General features: G+C 38.7%; 1 protein-coding gene across 5 annotated transcripts in view; it reads left to right on the top strand.

Annotated features, from left to right (window-relative positions):
• The window catches only part of LOC132524636 (probable G-protein coupled receptor 141), a 188,807-nt gene that overhangs the window by 6,591 nt on the left and 155,815 nt on the right, over positions 1 to 26,401 (top strand). For all 5 annotated transcript variants that reach the window (XM_060156846.1, XM_060156844.1, XM_060156845.1 and 2 more), the window contains exon 2: positions 4,020 to 4,080. Coding sequence is in view for 1 of the 5 variants with exons in the window: in XM_060156848.1 (XP_060012831.1) it covers positions 4,020 to 4,080 (61 nt within the window). In the remaining 4 variants the exon portion in view is untranslated. The remainder of the gene's footprint in view (positions 1 to 4,019; positions 4,081 to 26,401) is intronic.

Below are 26,401 nucleotides of genomic sequence, written 5' to 3'. Positions count from 1 at the left end.
ATATCTGATCCAGTCTACTCTCCAAAACTCTGGTGGCCTTTCTTTCTCCTTCCTTCCCTCCCTCCCTCCCTCTTTTCCTTCCTTCCTTCCTTTTCTGGTGTGGCTACAAACTCTTCTTTTTAGCCTCAGGGGGTTGGGACTAGAGGAGGACTAGATGTGTGTAATTATGACATTATATTTCCAAACTTAATACTAGTTTTACATTTTCAGTGTTTATTACATTTATATTCTGCTACCTTCTTTCCTGACACTATAATGAAAGTTTCTTTATATATTGTCTATTAGTTGATTCTAAAACTTTTAAAGCAGAGTTTACAGTATTATGTGTTATTGCACATGGCAGAGGCAAATAGCATGACTGCACTGAAAGAGAAGGAATATAATCGTATGTCATTAAACCAGTCACCCCTGAAGAAGAATGTGTCAGGAGTCAAGACTGAACAGATTCTCTCTTCTAAAGTCTGTCAGTTGTCCACAATTTGCGTATATTTTAACTTACTTCATGGAGGCATCGTGACTTTATGGTTTTTTCCCTCCTTGGAGTCTGAAATTGCCAAAACATATTAAAGTCTTCCATGTCCTTACACATGGAATCCACTTTACTCTTGAAGACATTCTCCACAGAGCCTTCAGATTTTCTGTCCCATTGTCGCCTACTCCCTCACTGTTTTCCTAGAATTTCCTTCCACTACCCTCTAGTTATGTCCCCCATTTCTCGAATACCTTGTCTTCTGCTTTCTAAGACTCTTTTTTTTTCACTGAAATACATAACCAAAATTTTTTTTTAGAAGGTGTGAATGGAAGACCAACATTTCTGAGAACCTTCATGTCTGAGACTATCCTTACTTTGCAGTTACATTTGATTGGCAGATTAGTAGCCATCAGAACTCTTAAAAACATGGCTTCCTGTCTTCCAGCTGATAAGAAGTCAGAGGTCAAAACCATCTTCTTCTTTTGTGGTTTGCCTCATGTACCAGTCTGTGTGCCTATGTGTATGTGTTTTCATTTCTAGAAGCACTTAGAATCTTCTCTTTATCCTTGGCATTCTGAACTGTTGTCAGGATGGAAATGGGTGAGGGTATTTTATCACTGTTCCCTCTTGGCACTACATAAGCCTTTCAAACGAAGACTTGTCCCTTTCAACCTCGGGAAATTTCTTTCTGTATTTTCTTCATTTTCATCTCATTTTTTATATTCTCTTTTCTGGAAGTTCTATCTAAATCATTGTTGGACCTTCTGTATCACATCTCCTTATCTCCTACATTTCTTCCCTTTTTTTGCTCTGTGCTTTTCTAGAAGATTCCTGACTTTATCCTCTGACCCCTTTAGTGAATTCTTTTAGTATCAGCCATCATTTTTTTTTTTTTTTAGTATTTCTGATTGTTCCGTTTTTCATAGCAGCCAATTCCTTTTTTAAGGACATGTCTTCTTGAACCTCTTCGAAGATTCTAATTAAAAACTGTTTTGTTTTGTTTATAAATTCTCTGTTTCCAGAATTATCTGTTAATTTGAGGTTCATTTTTTCTGTTTGTTCACCTTGGTTCTTGTCTCTGGGACTGATGGTTTTCTTTGATAGTCCAGTGATCACAGATTATCAGTTTATATTTCCTAATATTTATATCTGTGAACACGGATAGTATATGTGTAGGTATTTTCAGGCATATCTTTTAGTTTCTTCAGACAGTAGCTCTCCATTTTTAACTAAGTGGTAAACAGTATTGATGCTGGTCACCCTCTAAATATAGGTGGGTCCCACTGACCCAGCTGTTGTGTACTCAGTCCTTGATTATTGCTTAATTAAATTCCTTGATTACTGCTCTGTAGTCCATTCTTGCTCCCAGTGCCTGCAGCCTCTGAGCCAGCATAAGGTTTGCTGGACAGATCTGCCCCTATGTCTTTGTATCATCCTTCCCCTGTGTCTCTTCTAAGTAACAGCTCCCTCCACTCTGATAGATGATCACGAAGATCTAGTCCACCTTCCATGCTACATAATTTCATCAAAACTCTGGCCTCTGTTCCCCCATTCTGTTCTCTCTGTGGTTACCTATTGATCCCCTTTTGTATACCTTTACTGTTATTTCAATGGGATTTTTGGACAAAGGTGAGAAAACCCAAGTGTTCAGGCTACCATCTTCAACACAAACCTCCCTTAATTTTCCAAATCACTTCACTCTAATTTAGCACCCACTTACTGAGTTGGCTGGAGATCCAATCTCAGTTGATTGTATAGGTCCATCACCCCCTCCGCGACCATATGAGTGGATGAGAATGTTTATGGGTGACCCCCAAAGGGGTCTTTTGGTCTGTGGCTTCTTCATGTTGGAGCCTCCATGATGAGGGCTGACAAGTCTGCTGGCGTTGCAGGTCACTCTTTGTCACGCATGGAGATCTTGCTTGCCGTGGTTTCCAAAGCCCTGGCACTCAGTTCCCCGTGCTCTGGCCCCCATGCAGCCAAGCTTTCCCACTCCTCATGAACAGGAGGGCTTACCTGGATTCTTCAAAATGTCAATGTCATGAAGATTTAAAAAAGAAAGAAAAAAAAACAGTGAGGAAAAAATAAAGAGATTATTCCAGACTATAAGAGATAAAAAATGTTAATCACACATAAATAATACAATGAGTAAGTTTTGATTAGATCCTGATTCACTGGGGAAAGCTACAAAATGTACTATTGGGACAACTGGGGAATTTAGTCACTGTATAGTAGATGATATGGTATTTTTCACTTTCTTGTGTACAAAAATAGTATTGGGCTTATGGAGGAGAATGTCTTAACATATATATATATGTATAAATGAAATTGGGCAAAATGTTAACAATTCTTGAACATACAAGGAGGGTACAAAGGCATTTATTTAAATAGCCTTTCAAATTTTCTGTATGCTTGAAATTTTTCAAAATAAAATGTAAGGGACAAAATTATGTTTTTTGGAGGGAGCAGTCCTGAGTTATTTTATCGAAAGCTGGCAGGGACTAAGATTTACTTGTATTGGCCAGCTGATGCAGAATACTTGGGCCGATTCCACTGAATTAATAGATTTCTCCTGTAAGGTGCTCTCCTTGAGCCTTAGAATCTTGTCTACTGGAATGAAGTGGCGTCTACCAAGTTCTTGTAAAAAGCTACAAGAGACATCTTTTATCTCTGAAGAGACATCTTTTATGTGAGACTCTATAAGGATAACAACAAAAGGACAAGTTGAAAATGACTGAACTCATGTTGAATGAAAACTATACATATTTAATAGTTTAGTTAACATGTGTACTTATATTTTACAAATGCTATAGCATGAAACCCTGGCCTTAACCTCCAATTTTTTTCTTATTAAGCACTGGGTCTAAAGATCTATCTGGAGTTTCTTCTTTAGTCATCTGAGTTGTAACTTGTCAATTAACTTTATCTAAGGCCTACAGTATTAGGAGGTGAAATGCTCCCTTCTATCTAGAACTATTACTAATTACTATTACTAATAATGTATAGGGTACAGGCAAATCCTCTTATAGAACAGCAAACACTCTGGATTTGCCTGTTACCTATGGTTTCATTTTATTTATCCCTCTATCCTTTGTGCTTCTGTAGGCGTTAGGTGTGATGAGCTTCAGGTTAAACATTTTGGCATGAACGCTTCATGGGTGATACGGGTGCTTGATGCTGCATCACATCATATATGCATGGTCAGTCTGTGCCACTCTTGGGAAGGTTGTCACCACCAGCTAGATTAGGGCGGTGAAAAAGTACATTTTCCTTTGACAACTAATAAGAAATCTGTGGGAGGATATTTTACACTGTACAAGTAGCCTATTCCAGAAGAATCTTTTACCCAGTGATTTTAGAATCTACTGATAATTCTCGGCAATTACAATTTAATTCCAGCTGGCTTCCTATTTACTTTAGTTTATTTCCCCAGTTCTAAATTCCAGTAACCATATCTCACTTCTCTTTCACCTACAAGTCCCCTGGAATGGACGTTTATCCCTACTCTCACCTGGATTTGAACCTCCCTTCTTTTGTTCTCTTTCAGACTCAACTCATGTCGCTAATCTTCCATTGTCTTTGCTCCAGTGTCTCTCCCTACAACCCAGGTAAGTACTGTCTCCTTCAAAGGCGGAAAGAATTTGGCATATATGTTGTGCCATAAGGGCTTATTTCTATCTAGGCATGCCATTTACTACATTAGCACTACATGCTTTTCAGAGGTATAGAGAGGGCTTCCAGAAGGATCTTGGTGGAAAATATGACAATGTATTTTGTCATGAAAGGGTCCCAAGAAAAGCGAAGAAACTGTTCCTTGTTTGCTTTCTGCTATTAGAGATAATTTCATGTCTTTACTAATTAGTGGAATCAGAGAATCTTCCTGTCAAAGACCACACCTGCAATCTCAACACCCTTTCCTTCTGCATTTACTGGGCTAACTTCTCCTGCAGGACCCAAAGAGAGGCAGACACAGCTGTGTAAAGATCGCAAGCCAAGGAGGGGGAATTTGCATACTATAAACTTGATGTCAAATAGATGAAGCTCACATCCTCGTGTTACAATGTTCCCATCAGCCTTCTGCAGTTTGAAGCTTTGATAAGTTTTTTCCCAAGTTTCCTCTATTTTCACCTTTGGGGTTCATTATTCTTCGATACCTTGGTTTTTTGGGCCTCTATTCCTACTTTACTCTTTTTCCTATCCTCCATAAACAAATTTAGTTTGCACCAGTTTCTTGATTTCTGTGAAAGTAAGGCCCTTCTGTTCTGAGCAGTAGTTTCTCTCCAGGTTGCAGGTTTAAAATGTTCTCTTAAACCGTGAAAAGTTTTCTCATGCCCCTTTGCAGTCAATCTCTCGCCTCCCTTCACCCAGCTCTAGGTAATCACTGATCTGCTGTCTGACACTATGGGTTAGCTTTACCTGTTCTAGAAATCCATATAAACGGAATCACAGAGCATATACTCTTTTATGTCTTGCCTTTTTCTGCTATGTGTGACGTTTATATCGGTAGTTCACTTCTTCTTACTGCTGAGTAGTATTGCATTGTACAGATATATCATTATTTATTCATTTATTTACTCATCTGTGGTTGGCCATTTGGTTTAGTTCTAGTTTTTAGCTATTATGAATTAAACTGCTACAGAGGTTAATGTAGCTTATGTGTGAACGTATATTTTCTTTTCTCTTGGGTAAATGTCCTATTTATTGATTATGGCAATGATTCCAGGGCATATCAATTTGTCAAAACTCATCAAAACCTTAAACTTAAAACTAGTCATTTTGTCTTTCAGTAGGGGACTGGCTAAGCAAACTGTGGTCATCCATACCATGGAATAATACTCAGCAATATAAAGGAATGAAATATTGATGACAACTTGGATGAATTTCCAGGGAATCATGCTAAGTAAAAAAAAAAAATCCTACCCTAAAAGGTCACACATCACACACTGTGTGATTTCATTTAAATATCATTCCTGAAATGACAAACCTATAAAAATGGAGAACAGATTAGTGGTTGCCAGGGGTCAGCGATGGTGGATGGGAAAGTGAGGGAGAAAGGAGGTGTATGGTTACATAAGGGTTGCATGCGGGATCCTTGTGATGGAGCTGCTCCTCTTTTCCACCGTATCAATGTCAATATCCTTGTTGTGATAGTGTACTCTCTCTATATTTTTAATATATCTTCTTATATAGTACTATATTTTATAAAGCAATATTGTGGTACTTTACTATAGTTTCACTTATCTACTAGCTTGGGTAAACAGTTCATGGAACCTTTCTGTATTATTTCTTAAAACTGCATGTAAATATATAATTATCTCAAAATGAAAATCTAAAAATTTTAAAGGAGTGAATTTTTTAAAAGGTGAGTAGATTGTGCCTCATTCAAGTTGATTTTTTTTTTAAGTTCTCCTTTCAGTCTGTAGAACTCAGTTGCCCCCTCCAGAGGCCAGTCAGAATTTTCCTGAAACACTGTTCCCACTTTGTCAAAGCACATGACACATGAATCAGGCCCTCTAAGCCATTTCGCTCTTCCACTTCTCTCCTTGCTCACATGGTCTGCAAGAATCACAATCACATCTTCCAGCTTCCCCTCCTGGGTCACCACAAACAACTCGGGGCCGGCACACCTGAGCTCATCCTCTAGCTTGGTCTCTCCAAAGACATATATACAGGGAGAAATTTAGCTCATCTATGATTCTATATACATTGATTTTTTTGGATTGAGGTCCCAGATTTTGATTGAAGGTTACTTTCATAAAGATCCTCCATGACATCTATTTTATTTTAAGATCAAAGTCCCAATTTTTGCAGTTCTTTGTCAACACTCTATATTGTTTGCCCCCAAACATGACCTTAACTCTTCTTTCATTTCAAAGGAAAAGGGGGGGGATTAAATGTGAAAAGATAATTTAAAGACAGTGTAGTAATTTTACTATTAATTGCCAATTTTAAGGCTTTGGAGTTGATGTGATTCTTGTATTTAATTTTTTTTTAAAGTTTTGCTAAATTCTTGGATAAAATTTTGAGGAACAACATTAGGTTTTATGTTAATACAATAACATTTATCACCAAGTACAGTAATTATTCGCTTCTAAGCATGTGAATTTGTTCCCCTAATGAGTCTAGTATTTGGGACACGAACAGGGAAAGTAAAGGGCAAGTGAGATTCCCTATATATTTGCCTGAAGGCAAAAATCTTAAATAGCATTTTGTTTCCACGAGCAAAAACATTTTAGATGAACCTAAAGAAAGTAGGCCCCCTTTTCTGGAAAATACACTATGGATTTGAAGATAAGTTCAAGGTAGATTACATGAATAACATAATTATGTTATCTTGAGTACTCATAACTGAGGTGAGATCTTCAATTTGCATACAAACTTATGAAAATAGGAAAGTTCTGTAATATTTGGGGGAAATGATCTGTGGTTTATTCCAAAGAGATTAATTATAAAGAGAAAACAGTTTAGCATTCTGGATAGTGGGTTGTGGGTATGTTACTTTTAAGTAAGATAAAAAATAACTTTTTCTAGATATTGATATTCCTTGTCTGAAATTTCTAATGTGGAGTAGCAAGGATTAAGTAATGGAGGGCTTTTGTTTGTGTTCAGTTACACAACAACTAAAGGAAAGATATTTTATTATCCCCATTTTAAAGATGAAGCAGAGACTCAAAGAGGTTAAGTGACTTGCCAAATTTATACACCTGTAAAGTGACAGATGCAAATTGAAAGCAAATTTCTCAATCCAGAGCCAGGATCATTCTGCTATAGTAGAAGTCCACACCGCATCTCGCTAGCGGACCTTATGGGGACTGTTGAAGACCTAAGTTTGAAGCCATCAGATGACTAACTGTATTTGGAGAAAAGTGCCTTGGCAGTCATTGATATGAAAAAGAATTGGTATATTACTATGTATTACTAACCTACAGAACACAGAACCTGCACTAATTTAACATTAGGCACAGACTTACGGAGTGCTGTTTTGCATCAGGGACTGTGTATAAACAAGTCCTGGCCCTTGTCCTGTTTTACTTCATTCCTTATAGGAAGGAAAGAGGAGAATTGAACCATTCTATTTCGTGAAGTTTACTTTAATAAGATTTGCTTTAGAAATCACCACTGTGATAACAATCGTACAAGCATCCCCAGGATAGGATGATATATGGATTAAAGTGAAGGAGGCACTCTAAATGTAGGGTATTTAAGTATATTTAAGTATATTATGAAGCCATTTCAAAGTTCATAAATACAGAGTTACTTCATGATACTTAATCACGTCACAGTATTTCATCTTATGAATTGTTGGAAGTTTAGTTTTTACATTTTCTTTATTATATATGGCAGTTCAATGAACACCTTTGAACATAAAACTCTAAACACTTTCCCTATTATTTCTTTAATAAATTCCTAGGAGTGAAATTGTAGGGCCAGAAGATGGATGTATTATATATGTTGCTGCATTATCACCAAATTGCCCTCTGGAAATATTGTGCCAAAACAATGAACTCATAACTGAGCTTTCTGCTTCTAGTTGGTCTCTCTTTCCAATCCAAACTGCACATTCCCAGGCTAATGTTCCCAATAAGCTACTCTATTCATGTCTAAAACCTTTAGATTACCCATTATCTACAAATAATTCTAACTTCTAATACTAATGCCTTCTGCTGTCAGGCTAGCCCATCTCTTACAGTTTCATCTCTGCTACTTTTCTATATGATTACCAGGATTTAGTCAGATATTTCACCAAACAGGCACATACTGCAAAAGAAAGGCCTGTGTTCCTTTAGCATCAGTCCCATAAACACTTTCAATTTATTGATCTCTTCACTCATCCTCACCTATTTTATTTCCTTCTCTCAGAAAGAAATATTGACCCTACTTCATTCCATATTTTAGTTTAAGTTTAAATATTTAAATTTAAACATAAAGAAACTTAAAGTTGTACCAGTTAAACCCAGGAGACCACTGAGGAGGGTCTTCCAGGAGTCCAGGAGCTGACTGAAAATGTCTTTCCCTCTAATCCATCCTCCTCCCTACCACTAGATCTTGATTTCTAAGATGCAGATCTGATTATGTCACTTTTTTTAAGCCTCCAATAGTTCATCGCTACGTACTAACAAGAATGTGAAGTATGAACCATACACAGCCCTTACCAGCACACTTTTCACCTTCATCTGCCAGAATAGAGGCATACATGTGTCTGGAAACTCCACACCCACCTGAACCCTCTTCCTCCCAAAGAGATGCTTTAATGCATCTCTGCCTCTGCTTCCTGTCCATCCTGTGGACAGGAAGCAGAGACACAATTGAAAGGCAAACTGTTAGTGAGGGAGATATTATGAAATATTTGTTAATAGGTATGATATTGATATAAAATTAACTCAAACACATCATTAAAACACTAAAACTCCAAAAAGCAAATGAGCAATGATATTAACAGATAATTTATAAAAGAAGAAATGCAGGTGGCTTATGGAACATTAATGGAATTTAAATAAAATCTCAAAGAATTCAAGTAACTATGACTAATTGTTTTCCTCATCAAACTAACAAATGTATATTTTATAAAGTTAGGATTATAGTGGTCCAAAGTTTAACGAGACAGACATACCTATACATTCCTTGAAGAGGTAGAAATTGCTGCAGTCTTTCTGGAAAGTGATCTGACAAGAGCCTTAAAAACGTTCATATCTTTTGACCCTGAAGTTTCACTCACTCCTGGTGATGTATACTTAAGGAAATAATAAGGGATAGAGACAAACATGAGGGCTTCCCTGGTGGTGCAGTGGTTAAGCATCCGCCTACCAATGCAGGGGACACGGGTTCGAGCCCTGGTCTGGGAAGATCCCACATGCCGCGGAGCAACTAAGCCCGTGTGCCACAACCCCTGAGCCTGTGCTCTAGAGCCCACGAGCCACAACTACTGAGCCCATGTGCCACAACTACTGAAGCCCATGTGCCTAGAGCCCATGCTCTGCAACAAGAGAAGTCACCGCAATGAGAAGCCCACGCACTGCAACAAAGACCCAACGCAGCCAAAAATAAAAATAAAATAAATTTATAAAAAAAGACAAACATGATTGGCACAAATGTGTTTATTCCAGCTTAGCTTATAGCTACAACAATCAAAAGTTGCATGAAACTCAAATGGTCAACAATAGGGCAATGCTTTAATAAGTTACAGTTCATCCATCCATATAATGGAGTATAAATGATCATTAAAATGGCCTGTATATATGAAGAATTTTTAATGATGTTAGAAATTATATCATGTGGTATGAAACACTACATATCATTGAATGAAAAAAAGAGATAGATGTTTGTATGTACATTATATTTCAACTGTATAAATGCATATCCAAAAATATCAATGCTCTCTAAGGATGAATTGTGTGTGTTTGTTTTACTTCTTTTGTTTGTAATTTAAACACCAGGCACATATTTCCTTAAAAATTGCAAAAAAAAGTTTTTAAACTATGCCTTGTATTCATTCATCCTAATGTCACTCTTATGTCTATCACTCCTATGGCGCTCAACAGATAAGCCAAAGAACTCATCTCTCCATGAAGATCATAAATTCCCCAAGAGCTTGAGCCTCTTCTTTTGCAATGCTGAGTGCTCAGAAAAACTCAAAACCATTTGTGAGATGACTAACTGCATGTATGATTGAATGACTGTCTGCCTTAAACATCTCTTAGAGTTGAGTTGTGTCACTTTGCTCTCTTAATGCATAGAGCATTGATTTGAAGAGCCATATGGGTTCTGTTTTAAGGGGGCATCCATCCTGTGTATGCTCACACCTCCTGTGTATCATTTCTTGATGTTTATGCATTTGGTGATCTCTTTAGGTAATGCATGTGACTCAACTTTTCTACCTGGATGTTGCCTTAACTACTGATGGAAGTTTGTCAAATGTTTGGGGAACCTACTTTCTTTTTAAACATGCCTAGAAGCTACTGCTATAAGCACATTTTCATAAATCCAGTAAATAAAGCATGTACTACTACTTTTACTCAGACACTTCTCTCATGAATATCTGGGGCATATTGTAACAGACCTTATTTAGAATATTGTCTTCAGTATTCCAACTTTAGTAGTAAGTTCACAGCGTTTCCTAAATCGCTTTCCTTCTAGCACTAAAAAAAAGGGAAGGAATCATACCTAAGGCCTCCATTCATTTATTCTTAGCTACCAGCAGAATTATTTAAATTACTGCTAAGGATTATTCAACAAAGCCATTCATCTTGTTACCAAAATTATTAGTGAATTGAGAAAGACCATTTTTCTTTAAATGAGGATGGCTAAGATTCCAGTGTTTATCCTAAGCCATTAATAACTTCTTTCTTATCTCCACCTCTTGTTTTGCAAAGGTTGGGAATGCAGATGTTGGAGTTAGAACTTGGGTCTTCATTCTGCCTCTACCACTCACTAGCTCTGTGGTCTGGTGTAATCTCTTAACTCTCTTGGATTCCTCATCTATGAAATGGGATAGTCAGAGTATCTGTCTCATAGGGTTGTTAGGAGTATTGAATAAATTAATACTTTAGTTGGAAAATTATAATTCCCTTTAAGATGTCAGCTCTTGTTAATTTAGCTGTGTAGGATAGTACAGAAATGAACGAAGAAACACTGTAACCAAGCAAGGGCTCATGTGCCCACGGCACAGAAAGCTAAACTCTGACGGCAGGTGTTTGCAGCAAAATCAGGATTTATTGCAGGGCGCCAAGCAAGAGAGTGGGAGACAAGCCTCAGATCCACTCCAGCTTGGTCTTTGAGTTAGGGATTTTTTAAAGGGGAAGAACAAAGAGGCTGGGGTACTCATCGTCTTGTGACATTTCTTAGGTGTAGTTTTGGGAGTCAAGATGCCTGCAGTTTAGGGGTCTCTGGTCTGGTGGTCCATGACCAGGGGCACGGCGGGGTGGGTCTGTTAGCTCATCTTACCCAGGAGAAGCAACCTGAGTCTCAGTACATTAACAGTGTTATCGACACCAGCAGTGTTATTCATCTTACACTGGATGTTTAGCATTCAGTTAGCACAGGATTGAGGTCAGAGTGGATAAGAAAAGGAATAAAATTTTGGATAAAGAAGTTAATCATAAACTTGGCAGGGGAACTCAGTCTCAGGGGAACTTGGTTTCAATACGTGATTAAAAGACTTCTCCCAACCACACCATTTCTTGTAAATATTGCTGTTTGGTCAGTTGATTCTTGCTACTTTTTTTTTTTTTTTTTTGCGGTACGCGGGCCTTTCACTGTTGTGGCCTCTTCCATTGCGGAGCACAGGCTCCGGACGCACAGGCTCAGTGGCCATTGGCTCACGGGCCCAGCCGCTCCGCGGCATGTGGGATCCTCCCAGACTGGGGCACAAACCCGGGTCCCCTGAATCGGCAGGCAGACTCTCAACCACTGCGCCACCAGGGAAGCCCTCTTGCTATATTTTGAGCAGTAGTGAAGAAGAAGTATTATAGTGTGTTCAAAACCTTATGTCCTGTATGTATTATGGAGATAGGTAGAAAGTGACTTCTCTGCTCCCCTTCACAGCATAATTTGTCTTGAAGGCCAACTCCCTCACTGTCTCTCCTTTCTCACTTCCACCCTCTCTACAATCCATGCCAACCTGACTTCTGTTCCCACCACCCCATCAAAACTGCTCTTGACAAAGCGGCCAACCACCTGGGATTTATCAACACAGAAGGACATCTTCTATCCTCCTTCACTCACTCTGCCAGCATCATTCCACACAGCAGGCTGTTTCCTCCTTCTAAAATACTCTCCTTTTGTTTCCCTTCAAGTCACACTCCCCCAACATTACTGGCTTCTCTTTCTTGGACTCCTTTGCTAGTTTTCCCTCTTCCATCTGACCTCTGAATGATTGGTTGCCTCAGGACTTGACCTGGGTCCTATTCCATTTCTTCCAAAATAATCTTTTACTATGCCATAGCCTGAAATACCACTAGATGCGACTATCCCCTAAACTAAATCTCTGAGCCAGACATTTCTCATGAAGTGTGAATTCATAAATCTGCCTACCTACTTGATTGTTCCACTTTCAAACACACTGTGTCTAAAACCTACCCCCAGCCCCGGAAACACACTCCACACCCCACCTTCTTCCAACCCTGGTAAACAGCACCACTCTCCACCCAAAATATGTCTTGTAACAATCCACTTTCACGGTGATCTTTCAAAAATAGAAATGAGGTAATGTCACTTCCCAATTTAAAACTCTTGAGTGGGAACTCATGGCCAATGGAATTAAAACAAAATTCCCTGCTGGCTGCAGGGCCAGCGTTATCGGGGTCCCCCTGCCTGACTTCAACTCATACCACTCTTCTCCACTGGGGGTGATTCTCACCCTCTGCTCCAGGCACACTGGCCTTTTCCTTGAACAGAGCAAGCTTGTGCCTTCCTCAGGGCCTTTGTACATGCTATTCTGTCTGCCTGGAAAGCTCCTTCTTATATTTCAGACCTTGGCGTTAGATTCCCCTCAAGTAGGTCTGCCTTGATCACCTATCAGAATAGACCCTTCCTATCAAAACAGACACTTGCACACATTCATTCTATTTTGGTCACAGCTCTATCAAAACTAATCTTTATCTTATTAGACAAGCTTGGGAGCTACTTGAGGACAGTACCTTGTCACTGTTACTTGCCTCTTCAATGCTGTACCCTGGGGGTCTGGTAGAGGACTTTGCACATGGTCAGCTCTCAGTAAATTGGGTTTATTGAATATTTGTATGTCATAGTGTTCTAAGAAGGGGGCTGGGTGTGAAGGAGACAGGCGCTGCCCTGCTGGAGAAGCATTAGCATAATGACCATACAGTGTGCAATGAAAACTCATAGGGAAAGAAGCTTCATCGAAGAGGTGACATCTGAATTCAGATGAGTATAAATATGATGGGGGGAAAGGAAGGGAAAGGAGGCTTGGGCCAAGTGAACAGCATGAGTGAAGGCCTGGAGCTGTGAAAAAACATGTCATGTTTAAATTATTAGCTCAAGTTTTCTGAAGAAAGTAAAATTAATGCAGCTATATAGAAATTGGGGGAAGAAAAGTCAGGACCTAAATAAAGTCAGATGATGGAAAAAGTTTTAAATGTAAGCAAAAAAAATGCAATTTTACAACTATGGTACATTTAAGCTACTGGTAATTAAAAGCATACATAGTAACAAACACCACCTGGGTTTTGCAGGTGTGAGTAAACTTTAAAAAAAATTGGAGGGAGGAATAGTTTGAAATTGCCCAAGATGCAACTAAAGAAAGCTGAAGCTGTGAGTTCAATGCCTTTTGTCCAATAATGGGAATGAACATGGTGGTGGCAACAACCATGTGGCAGAATAATTTCATTTACATCATTTCATTTCACTTCAATGGAACAATCATATATTCAGGTTCTGGGGTAGGTAGTGGGAATCGGAAAAAAAAAAAAAAATCTTGGGCCTCCAAGAGACCATAGTCTAATCAAAGACAAAGGCACATGAAGAATTGCCAATCTAGAATTTAAAGAAAAGAAGAACCTTCTATATAACCTCAGTAAATGTTCAAAATAGTTATCTAAAGCAATTCAGATTATTTTTTTCCAAAAATCCAACTGAAGTTTGCACTAAGACCATTTTCTCATAGGCTTTTTAATTGAGTCTGCCCATGAGGACCGTTCCGATGGTGAATTGCACAGAATAAACAAATGCTGGTCATGGAAACTGGTTGGAAAATGCCAATGAATTTCTTTTCATTTATGTATGAGAGACATCTCTTTTTTAAGAATAAAACATTTTATATTAAAAGTTAATATAAAATTAACTATATTTATTTATTATATAAATATAATATATATATTTATATTATATAAATATATATAATTTGTATTATTATTTTAAGCCACTATGTAGAACAGTATGGAGGTTCCTTAAAAAACTACAAATAGAACTACCATATGACCCAGCAATCCCACTACTGGGCATATACCCTGAGAAAACCATAATTCAAAAAGAGTCATGTACCACAATGTTCATTGTAGATCTATTTACAATAGCCAGGAGATGAAAAAAACCTAAGTGTCCATCATCGGATGAATGGATAAAGAAGATGTGGCACATATATACAATGGAATATTACTCAGCCACAAAAAGAAACGAAATTGAGTTATTTGTAGTGAGGTGGATGGACCTAGAGTCTGTCATACAGGTGGGAGGGAGGGAGACGTGAGGGGGAAGGGATACGGGAACATATGTGTGTGTGTGACTGATTCACTTTGTTATGAAGCAGAAACTAGCATACCATTGTAAAGCAATTATACTCCAATAAAGATGTAAAAAAATTATATCAATATATATAATTTGTATTATTAATTTAATCAATATTTATTATTTATATTAATAATTAATGCTAATTAATTATTAATATTTATTTAAATTAATAGTTTTATTATTGTTTAAATTATTTATATTTATTTTATATTTATTTATATTATATAATAAATATATATTTATTTATCCATTCTCTATTTATTTTAGAAAACACTAACAATTGAAATGAAAATAAATACATGCCTACTACATATAGATTTTAATAGACTTTTTTTTTACATAGCTATTGTGTCTGTTTTTAATGCATGTATAAAAATTGCTACATTTAAATATATTTTCAAGTTTATTTATCCCCCAGTAAATGTAAAGACATACCAGTATTGTGAGGGATACCAATGTATTTTCTTTTCCGTTTTTTCTTTTTAACGTCTTTATTGGAGTATAATTGCTTTACAATGTTGAGTTAGTTTCTGCTGTATAACAAAGTGAATCAGCTATATGTACACATATATCCCCATATCCCCTCCCTCTTGGGTCTCCCTCCCACCCTCCCTATCCCACCCCTCTAGGTGGTCACAAAGCACCGAGCTGATCTCCCTATGCTATGTGGCTACTTCCCACTAGCTATCTGTTTTACATTTGGTAGTGTATATATGTCAATGCCACTCTCTCACTTCGTCCCAGCTTACCCTTCCCCCTCCCCATGTCCTCAAGTCCATTCTCTACGTCTGTGTCTTTATTCCTGTCCTGTCCCTAGGTTCATCAGAACCTTTTTTTTTTTAGATTCTATATATATGTGTTAGCATATGGTATTTGTTTTTCTCTTTCTGACTTACTTCACTCTGTATGACAGACTCTAGGTCCATCCACCTAGTGAGGTATAAATAATTCTGTACCTGTAACCTTCTTACACCAAATCAAGAATGGATAGCAATCTTCTGAGTCCTCATATGATATGTGGGATTTAAAACTTTTTCCTACCTTTATTGCCCTAAGTCTTGGGTTTTATAACACAATTTTAATTTTTTGACTTAAATTTTAAGAATTAAATTATTCTTTTGTCATATATACTTTCTTTTTCAAAAAGTTTTTTTAGACTTGTCTTTGATATCGTAACTAAATTCTCAACAGTTATTTGCACTAAGTGGTTCCTGTCGTTATCAGCTGACTTTTCACACCATAAAATCTAGTCACAGATTAGTGTCACAGAGGCTAACCTGATTTTTATCCTTTGCACATAACCCACTTTTTGGCTTATAGGCTTATATATTTTTTTTCCTTTCTTGTAGTTCTTGTATATCAAGTATTTTGTGAAGATGTACTAAATTTTCTAGGAATGTGATGAAGGCTACCGAGTCAAATTCCCCAGTTTTTTTGGTCTGGGGAAGTGGTACACATTTCTGTCTGATTCTTGCTCTTGTTCTGTCATTGTGTTTCCTTCCTCAGGTCCACCACACAATTTCTCGGCTGACTCTCTGTTCTCTGTCCTAGATATTTATCATCCTCTTTCTTATCATTTTTTATTTCTTTATTTTCTTTCTGTTTTCCTGAAGAGTTTCTAAATCTTGCCTCCTCTACACTGATTTGATTTTCTGACAGTTTCAGTTTTTTCCCAGTAATTGTTGTGGTTCAGGTTTCTGCTATCATTACATTTTTAGTTTTCTTGAACACCTTCTTTATCTCACCCAGTCCCCTTTTCATCTCAGACTCTTCGATTCCTATTTTTTTCCTGCTTCATTTCCACAAAAGTTATATCTTTCATCCTGTTAAGGTTGACAGTTTTTAACAATTTCCTTTCGTTTCTGAAATAAAGCCATGTCAGAGGCTCATTTTTCAGCATCGGGTCTGACATCCTTTATTCATTGTTAATACATTTTTTCCATGGGCATATTTTGCTTCTGTTTTTGCTTTGCTTGTCTATCCATCCCAGAGAACGATAAATCTATATACCCTCTCTTGGGTTCCAGCAACCAGGGCGTAAACAGTTCAAGAAGAAAGCAAGCTCTTCTTACCGTTCGGCAAACTGGTATTCATTGAATGAGCCACTGATAATATTTTTCAATTCAACTCCATCAGCCTTAGTGCTAGAGAGAATTCTTTCCAAAGTCCAGTAATATGCTGTAGGAAATCTTAATTTTTAGTGTGGTTGAACATTCCCCCTTCTTTTGACATCTTCATCTGTATTTTATTTTTGGAAGTTAAGAGCCACTTGGGGCCAATAACCTGATGTCATTTTTTTTTTCACTCCAGCAAAGTAATTTCCTGCAGACCCGTTTCTCCAAGGCTCTGAACTTCTATTGACTGATAAGAGCGTCTACTATTGATGTACTAGGCTGGATTTTCACCTTGCGATGGAGAGAAAATCTCCCTGTTCTCATCAACAGTTCCTAAACCATCCTTTTCCTTCATATTGTGATAAGTTAACCGTCAATAATGAAATATAAAGCACCCTTCTCCTGAAGCATTTTTCTTAGTATTCAGAGAGGGCAAATCCCCAGGGTAAGGATGAGGATGGTTCCCAAGAAATAGAAGCAGTTTATTCGCGTTCACTGTGGGACCCTTTTTGGTTTTGAATTTATAGGGAGCCTGACCTTCCAAAAACTGGAGTTCTGTGCTATGATGGAAGTCACCAAGTGAAATGCTTTACTAGTCTAGTAAACTCAGTCTATGCAAGTGCCTCTTGTATGAACCTTGTCTTTTATTTTCTGTGTTCTGATGCTTTCATTTCTAGGGCCTTGCTGACCTTGGAGGGACTACCCCTCCCGGGGCTAGCCGATTCCTAGAGATAGTGAACAACTGGACAGTTAGCACACCTTTCAAATGCAAAGCAACCAATCCGGAGCCCTTATCCCCAGTCACTGCCTTTATCCAGCTTTCACATTCTGGGCCACTGTCCACTTGCCCTAATCTCCACAGGGTCAGGTACTAGAAAACTGACAGACTAGGAACAGACTCTGTGCCCCAGAGCCCATTGAAATGGTCCAAATTAGCCAATCCTAAGTCCGTGTACCATGCCAGACCCATTCCTTCCTTCAGAAATCATAATAAAGGCTCTTGCTCACAATTTTCCCCTCTCCCTCTGCCTCCTGACCAACCCTGGTGCTTCCCTATGTAGCCCTCCGTGATGTAGTGTGCCCCTCTTCTTGGCATCTGTGAGTATAACAAACTATCTTTACAGTGGCAGTTGTCTTCTGATCTGGAGGCCTTACCATACTTAAAGCATAATAAAACCTATATTTGAAAGCACCTTTAAATGACAGAATTAAAACTATTTTAGGGGCTTCCCTGGTGGCGCAGTGGTTGAGAGTCTGCCTGCCAATGCAGGGGACACGGGTTTGTGCCCCGGTCCAGGAAGATCCCACATGCCGCGGAGCGGTTGGGCCCGTGAGCCATGGCCGTTGAGCCTGCGCGTCCGGAGCCTGTGCTCTGCAACGGGAGAGGCCACAACGAGAGGCCCGCGAACTGCAAAAAGGAAAAAAAAACAAAACTATTTTAGCCTCCTACTTTATGTTTATTCCTCAAAGCTGAGGAAGTCAAGGAATAATTTAGAGATAAGAGTCATAGGAGTTGGGACAGGGAGAAAAGAGAAAGAAAGAAGGCCCCAGAGCTACCTTTAACTCCATGTGGACTTCAATCTCCAATCAGTACTCATGACATCGGTGCCCTTTCCTAAAATAAGTACGTTCTAGAATCAACACCAGGAGGTTAGTGAGTCTTCCCTACCTTGTCTGGATAGCGGGAGGCAGGTGGTGTAAGTGTGCAGATGGCGGTGCCCACACTGGCAGGTGGAGAGGTGTGTGCAAAGCACACTACCGTGCGGGTTGGTCTCCCTAGTGCTTTCCGCGCACCATGTTTCCCCCACACTTCGTTCAGTTCACCTCTCTTTAGTCTCTAACCTTTCTATTCTGACTTTAAACACAGTATTTCTTTTGTTCCCACTGAATTCTTTATTTTTTTACAAATTGAATTCTCCCAAGGGCTTCAATTAATACATGGCTTTGAGAAGTAATTATTTTGTTTTTGCTGTCAGTAGCACTGACAGGGAGCCCAGCTCTGCTCTGGCAAATGAGCAGACTTGCTAGCACTGGCTTCCGGTGGGCAGGGAGAGGATGCGGGGCTGATTCCTTGAAGGTCACGAATAAACAAAGTTCCTTTTTATTTTAATTCCTTTGCTGTTAAATGGACTATTCTGTCTTTCATCAAGCTCCAGCTTTTATTCCTCTAAGTTCTTGGTGAATTTCATGATTAAATTCTTTATGAAATTATTTATCCATTAATTATTAAAGAATCCCATGCCTAAATTCTCTTCAAAAACTAAAGTGCAAGTGTGATTAGAAGCCAATTGAGGTCCTACTGATTTTTTTAAAACTAATTACATACAAACATTTAAACAGTGAATATTAATTGAGTGTTTACTCTATGGCCAGGCACTGTTCTAGGTACTGGGTGCACATCAGTGAACAAAATAGAATTCTTTCTATCATCATTTAAATTTAAGATAATTTCACCATAGTGTTGGCACATAGAAGCAATATTGCCAAAAATATAGAGATAAAAATCTAAATATCCAATTTTTTTCTACCTAGGTTGCTCTGAAAAGATTGACTTATTCTAATGCTTTGACCTCCCAGATGGAGTACGGCAAAAGAGCACTTGTCCAAGTTATGGCTGGGAGAGACTCAGATCCCTGAGTCAGGGTGGAAGGCATAAGGTTTTTTCATTGGTTCTGCCAAAGCTGGTTTCTTCCCTACATATATTGAACACCACTAATGAGTTAGTGCAGTTGCCGTACATACTCTGGTAATGGGTGGGTTGTCTGTCTGAGGGTTCATTGTTCTGAGTCCCCATGGGTATTTTAGTGGGGAGCTGGGTGAGGCCAAGTCAGAAACTGCTAGTTAGATTCCACATAAAACCAGCAATGGCTGGTTTTGGTAGTTAGATTTTCAAAAGCCTGTTTATTCTGCAAACAGCAGGTAGTCCATTAATATTAGAAACCCCATAGTCTAAAGCTACATGATGAAAATCTAGCTTTATCTCTGACCTAAGACGATCGTTTTTTAAGAGCCAGAAAATCTTCTTGGTGTGTATTTGTGTTGGAAGGATTAGGGAGAATCAAGTTTCCTGAAGGAAACATCAAGGTGTTAGGGCATTTTGTTTTTATTAGTAGCTGGTCAAAAGTGACTAGAAAGATAGGCTGTCTCTCATGGTTGGAAGTGTTAGTATTGTCTAGCCAAAAAAACTAAGTCAAGGATGAGGGAAGGGCAGGAACTCCTGACCTGAAGCATGGCAGATACTTGCATTGTGCCAGGCACAGAGGTGATGCTTTGTGAGTGAATAAATGTTGACTTGTTCTTGAGAGTATGCAAAATGCCTCCAGGACCCTCCCAGAAATATTTTGGGTGAGGCTCCTTCGTAGGAAGCAGGTCTTCTGTGAGCTGGTGAGGTGTCCTCTGTGAGTGATATCAGGACCTGAATGCGATCTATTTTTTGCCAAAAACCTTGTGAGGATGCTTCTGTGAATTAATAGGGTCTAGATCCCTAGGTTTCAATACTTGTTTTAGCCAAAAATCTGCTAAATCTCTTCTTTAAGCAGAAACTCTGTATTTAGAACAGGTAGAAGCAGAGATTCTCTGGGGGAGGCCCTGAAGCATATCCTCCTGGGCTCTCTCCCCACAGTAACCTCCACAGGGCACAGTTTGAAAATACTGGCCTAGAGATCCATTCTGGGCTAATTAGATTCCCTGAACAGGTTGAAGTATATTTAATCTTTGCCCTTACTATCCCTGATTCAGGAGTTAAGATTTGGTCATTTGATCTCATTCTCGAGATTCACTGATTTCCTAATCGAATTCTGGGAGATTACTCAACAAAAATACTATCAGGTTTAGGCTCCAGAGGTTGAACACTGTGACGAATGCCCCCTGGTAGTCGGCCATTTGACACCAACTTCGCTTTGAGGCTTCCAATTTTCAAGACAAATGTATGGAGGATCAAAGTTCTGCTTGAGGAAGAAAATCTCACATATGTAAGAGCCCAACATTGAAATTCACATCATGGTGCATGAGCTTTAGGGGATGGATTAGAGGTTGGGATGGTGTTTCATGTGAGCATTTTCTTTTCATTTTGTTCTATCATCTAATTCACTAACAATTTCATTGATACGGTTTTATTTGATAGTTTGAGCTTCTAACAGAGTCCAAGATCATGCTGATTGCTTCATTTTTCCTTTTTCTTCTCTCTTTCTTCTTTTTTTTTCTTTTGCAAAGTGTTATTGAAATAATAATTCACATACATTACCCATTTAAAGTACGCAATTCAGTGGGTTTTGGTGTATTCACAGAGTTGTGCAACCACCATAATAGTCAATTCTGGAACATTTTTCATCACTTCAAAAGGGAACCCCACATCTTTTTTGCTGTCACGATTATATTCTCCACAGACCTAAGCAAACACTACTCAACTCTCTATCTCTAGGAATTTGCCTATGTAGACATTTTATATAAATGGAATCATATGACATGTGGTCTTTTGTGACTGGCTGCTTTTACTTAGCACAATGTTTTCAAGGTTTATCCACGATATAGCATGAAATCAGTACTTCATTCCTTTTTATGGCTGATTAATATCCCATTGTATGGATAACCACATTTTGTTTGTCCATTCATCAGTTGATGAATATTTGGGTTGTTTCTACATTTTGGCTATTATCAGTAATGCTACTATTAATATTTGTGTACAAATTATTGTGTGGACATGTGTTTTCATTTATCTCGGGTATATATCTGGAGTGGAATTACTGAGTCAAATGTCAATTCTATGTTTAACTGTCTGGGGAACTGCTAAACTGTTTTCCAAAGTAGCTGCACCATTTTACATTCCCACCAGCAGTGCATGAGGGTTGCATTTTCTCCGTATCCTCACCCACACTTATTATTACCTGACTTTTGAGTTACAGGCATATCTCATTTTATTGTGCTTTACAGAGAGTGCATTTTTAAATATTGAAAGTTTGTGGCAACCCTGAGTTGTCAGATGATTAGCAATGAAGTATTTTTAAATTAAGGTGTGTACATTGTTTTTTAGATATAATGCTATTGCACACTTAATAGACTACAGTGTAGTGTCAACATAACTTTTACATGTACTGGGAAATCAAAAAAATTGTGTGACTCCCTTTATTGAGCTAATCACTTTATCTCAGTGGTCTGGAGTCAAACCTGTAATATCTCCAAGGTACGCCTTTATTGCCATTCTAGTGATGTGAAGTGGTATCTCACTGTGGTTTTGATTTGCATTTCCCTAATGACTAGTGATGTTGGGCATCTTTTCATGTGCGTACTGGCCATTTGTTTATCTTCTCTGGAGAAATGTCTATTCAGATGCTTTGCCAATTTTTATTATTATTAATTTTTTTTAGAAGATGGGGGTAGGAGTTTAATTATTTATTTATTTATTTTTGCTGTGTTGGGTCTTCGTTTCTGTGTGAGGGCTTTCTCTAGTTGTGGCAAGCGGGGGCCATTCTTCATCGTAGTGCACGGGCCTCTCACTATCGCGGCCCCTCTTGTTGCGGAGCACAGGCTTCAGACGCACAGGCTCAGTAGTTGTGGCTCATGGGCCTAGTTGCTCCGTGGCATGTGGGATCCTCCCAGACCAGGGCTCGAACCCGTGTCCCCTGCATTAGCAGGCAGATTCTCAACCACTGCGCCAACAGGGAAACCCCAGATGCTTTGCCAATTTTTAATTGGGTTACTTGTTATTACTGAGTTTTAAGGGTTCTTTGTATATTCTAGATGCAAGGCCCTTATCAGATACATGATTTGCAAATATTTCCTCCCATTCTGTGGGTTGTCTTTTCACTTTCTTGATAGTGTCTTTTGAAAGTACCTAATTAATTTCAAAGAAGCCCAGCATATCTATTTTTTCTTCTTACCTTGCTTATGTTTTGGGGTCATATCTAAGAATCCATTGTCCAACCCAAGGTCACAGAGATTTACCCTTATGTTTCCTTGTGTGAGTTTTATAGTTTTGGCTCTTACATTTAATCCTTTGATCCATTTGGAATTAATTTTTGTATATGGTTCTTGTTTTGTTATTTCTTTCTTCTTTCACTTTTAGGTCTTCAGAGATGCAAAATTCCAATTTGTTTAAGGCAAATTCGCTGAGTAATATGTGGAAGTATTAATAAACTGGTTATTAGTGTGCTGAAGGGGGAAATTTAGGCAATGGGGTTAGTTGGTTTTGAATTCGTATGATATATTATGTGATCTACACATCTAAAGCTTCCTGGATAAAATTGTGGTCAAATGATATTCAGAATTTCATCTTCACTCCCTCCTTGCAAATGAACACTTCTTCCATTTTACTTATTAATATTCATACCCTGTTTCCTTTCTTGCTATACAAGCCATTCTGAACCATGCTGCTTACATAACCCAGCTTTTGTTTCTCATTAAAAAAAAAAATCTCTTTTCTCCATAGGCATACTGTTTCACACACACACACACACACACACACACACACAGATACACACACTGCTACCTCTTCCCAATATGCTCATGTGTTTGCTGGCACAGATGTCCCTGCAATTCCCCTCTTCTTGTCACTCACCTTTCAAGTTATATACGCATCTGAGGTTTCTCTGTAATTTTTACAGTCACGGTTCAGCATGGGGGCAATCTGGATGATAAGAAAAAAAATCACAATGGAAAGGAAGGGCAGGATAACACACTAGAGTATTTAGTCATTCCTTTGTGTTTTAGTGTAGAAATGTAGGATTTAACCACGGAGTAAGCATAATGCGTAATTATCACATTGGGATGCTAAACACAGGCGCTGCATTCACTCTGTGCATAGAGTAAAATCTGGTTCATGGAAAAATGCAAAACCTGCATTTTTCCAACAAAATAAATGAGTGGGGGTGGAAGGAGACTGGCATTCTGATGATTTTTTTCAGAATACTAATGCCTACCAGAGGCGGTGGCAGGGTTGGCAGGTCTCGACTGCATTATGCCGACAGAAAAGTGAGGGTATCGCCTCCCTCTTTAGATGTCTCTCTTTTTTTTTTTAGAAGATGTTGGGGGTAGGAGTTTATTAATTAATTTATTTATTTTTGCTGTGTTGGGTCTTCGTTTCTGTGTGACAGCTTTCTCTAGTTGTGGCAAGTGGGGGCCACTCTTCATCGCGGTACGTGAGCCTCTCACTATCGTGGCCTCTCTTGTTGCGGAGCACAGGCTTCAGACGCGCAGGCTCAGTAGTTGTGGCTCACGGGCCTAGTTGCTCCGTGGCATGTGGGATCCTCCCAGACCAGGGCTCAAACCCGTGTCCCCTGCATTAGCAGGCAGATTCTCAACCACTGCGCCACCAGGGAAGCCCTAGATGTCTCTTATGGCAGCAGCCCAACAGGTACTTTTGACCAACCAACAAGTAATTCTTTTGTATCTCTATGGAGGAAAACATTGTCCAAGTGCTCAACAAGAACCCAGCCAGGAAAACTAAAGCAATACTCATGAAGTAATTGGAGGACAATTCAGCATCAGCTTTTGTGATCCTGAATATTAGGGCTGAAGGAGTACAGAAGAGCGAGGTCAGTGAGCCTTAGAGGTGGGAGTAGTGGGGTGTCGAGTAGCTTTCATGGAGAATGTGGGCTGGGATTGGGTTACGAAAAATGAAAACAATTTTTAAAAGTAAAAGGGAAAAAAGAGAGGGTATGCCACATGCAAGAAAAGGACAGAAACTCAGCCTTACGATGGACCAGGCACTGGGCAGAGCCTTGTTACGATCTCTCTTGGAATGCTGAACAATTCTGAAAGTGGGTGTAATTTCCTCTTCGAGTTTAATGACTTGATCCTGGTCACACAGCTTCTAAGCAGTAACATGGTGTTTGAATCAAGAGTCCTGAGTCTTCCCCAGCAACACACCTTGTAGCTGCTGTCCTACAACCACAGAGACTGGAGTTATGATCAATGGTCTCTGGATCAGCTCTGATTCCTCCCTACCGCTCTCTCTCTGACCTACCAGACAACAAAGAGATTGATAATCACTGTTTCAGGTCATGAGTTCCCAATTTGCTGATCCTTAGAATTATTTTAGTAGTTAAAAAGAAAAAAAAAAAGCAGTGACCTGTTTCTAAACCCCCCTCCAGACCTAATGAAACCAACTATCCAGAGATAAGATGCTTGAGTCTTTTCCAGTTGTACTCCGTCACCTCATAGGTACCTTGGATAAAGTGGGCATCAATAAATGGCTATCAAATGAATGAATAATTAATGCCTTAGCTAAATCACTGTTTTATCTACTAATTTGATGATTTTGAGTTCCTTGTTGCCTTGGTTTATTTCTTCTGTGTTACACCATGGTCATTCTTTTGTGGAAACATCTGTTTCTGAGTGATGAAAATGAGGACTTACAGGGTTTTTCCAGTCTGGAGTCCATTGTGAACGCAAAATACATTTTTAAAAATTGAAATACAATTGACATACGGTATCATATTAGTTTCAGGTGTACATCATAGTGATTCGATATTTATATACATTTCGACATGGTCATCACAATAAGTCTAGCTACCATCTGTCCCAAAGTACATTTGACCAGGACTTAGAGAAAGGCAGATGCATATCTCTAGAACTGAGTGAAAACACACCCCAACTTTCCTCTCCTTGTTACCCTGGCTGTCTTTTCATCCTAATCTAAAAAATCACTGTGTTAAGACCAGCCTTGACTGTTTCTCTTTTCCCAGAGTTAAACATCAGGGTTTTTTTGGTTTTTGTGTGTGTGTGTTTTTTTTTTTAACCCTCTTTACAATTGTTGTGCTATGGAATAGAAGAATGATTGATAGACTCTTGCTGATTTTCCTAAACTGGCCCAAATCACCTCTGGTAGTTGAGTTTCATCGAGGGGAGGAAGATGGAGACGGCAAGTAAACTTACTTGGTCTTTATTAATTCCATTTGTAATCTGATTTCTGTCAAGTTCTAGATGTTTGGGGTTGGATTGTGTTCATCAGGATGATTAAAACATTGCTTGATTTGGTTCCAAATTGAAGTGCTTGATAAAGTGGTCCTGTGATTTGCCCATCGCTTTCTTCCATCCACTTCAGCATGCTGCCAAGGCTTTTGCACTGTATCATCACATTCTCATATAGACAAGTGATTGGAGACATGTGACACCATGGTTAGAAATACTGGAGTTCTCCAAGTTTGAGTGCTTCAGTCTTAGCCGTAATAATTAGTGCAATAAAAACAGGAAAAGTCTAATTGAGATTCACCCCTCTTTAGCATCCAATGGATCTGAGATGATATTTCAGCCTTGCTTCATTTTCCCTTCTGCATTTATTATTCCATTATTATAAAATGTCACTTTGCCTATAAAATATTTTGCCTTGCTGTCAAGTTTTATTTGGTGCAGCTTTTAAGTCAGGAGCATTTGTGGCTGATCGCTCCAGTCTGTGCCAAAGGCATTTTCCAAGCTATAGTGTTTGTTAGTTTTGTAAATACACACACTGTTTTTAAGGTAGTTTGGAAACAAACATTCGCTTAAAAAAAGTCATACTTAAGCAAAAGACACACATTCACGATTTTTCTTGGGTCTGAAGGGAACATCCTCTATCATGTAAACTGAACTTTAAAAA

The sequence above is a fragment of the Lagenorhynchus albirostris genome, chromosome 8 (assembly GCF_949774975.1).
Source record: "Lagenorhynchus albirostris chromosome 8, mLagAlb1.1, whole genome shotgun sequence".
In the NCBI taxonomy this organism is placed as follows: domain Eukaryota; kingdom Metazoa; phylum Chordata; class Mammalia; order Artiodactyla; family Delphinidae; genus Lagenorhynchus; species Lagenorhynchus albirostris.
Note: the sequence above shows the minus strand (reverse complement) of the source record. Positions and strands in the feature narration are given on the sequence as shown.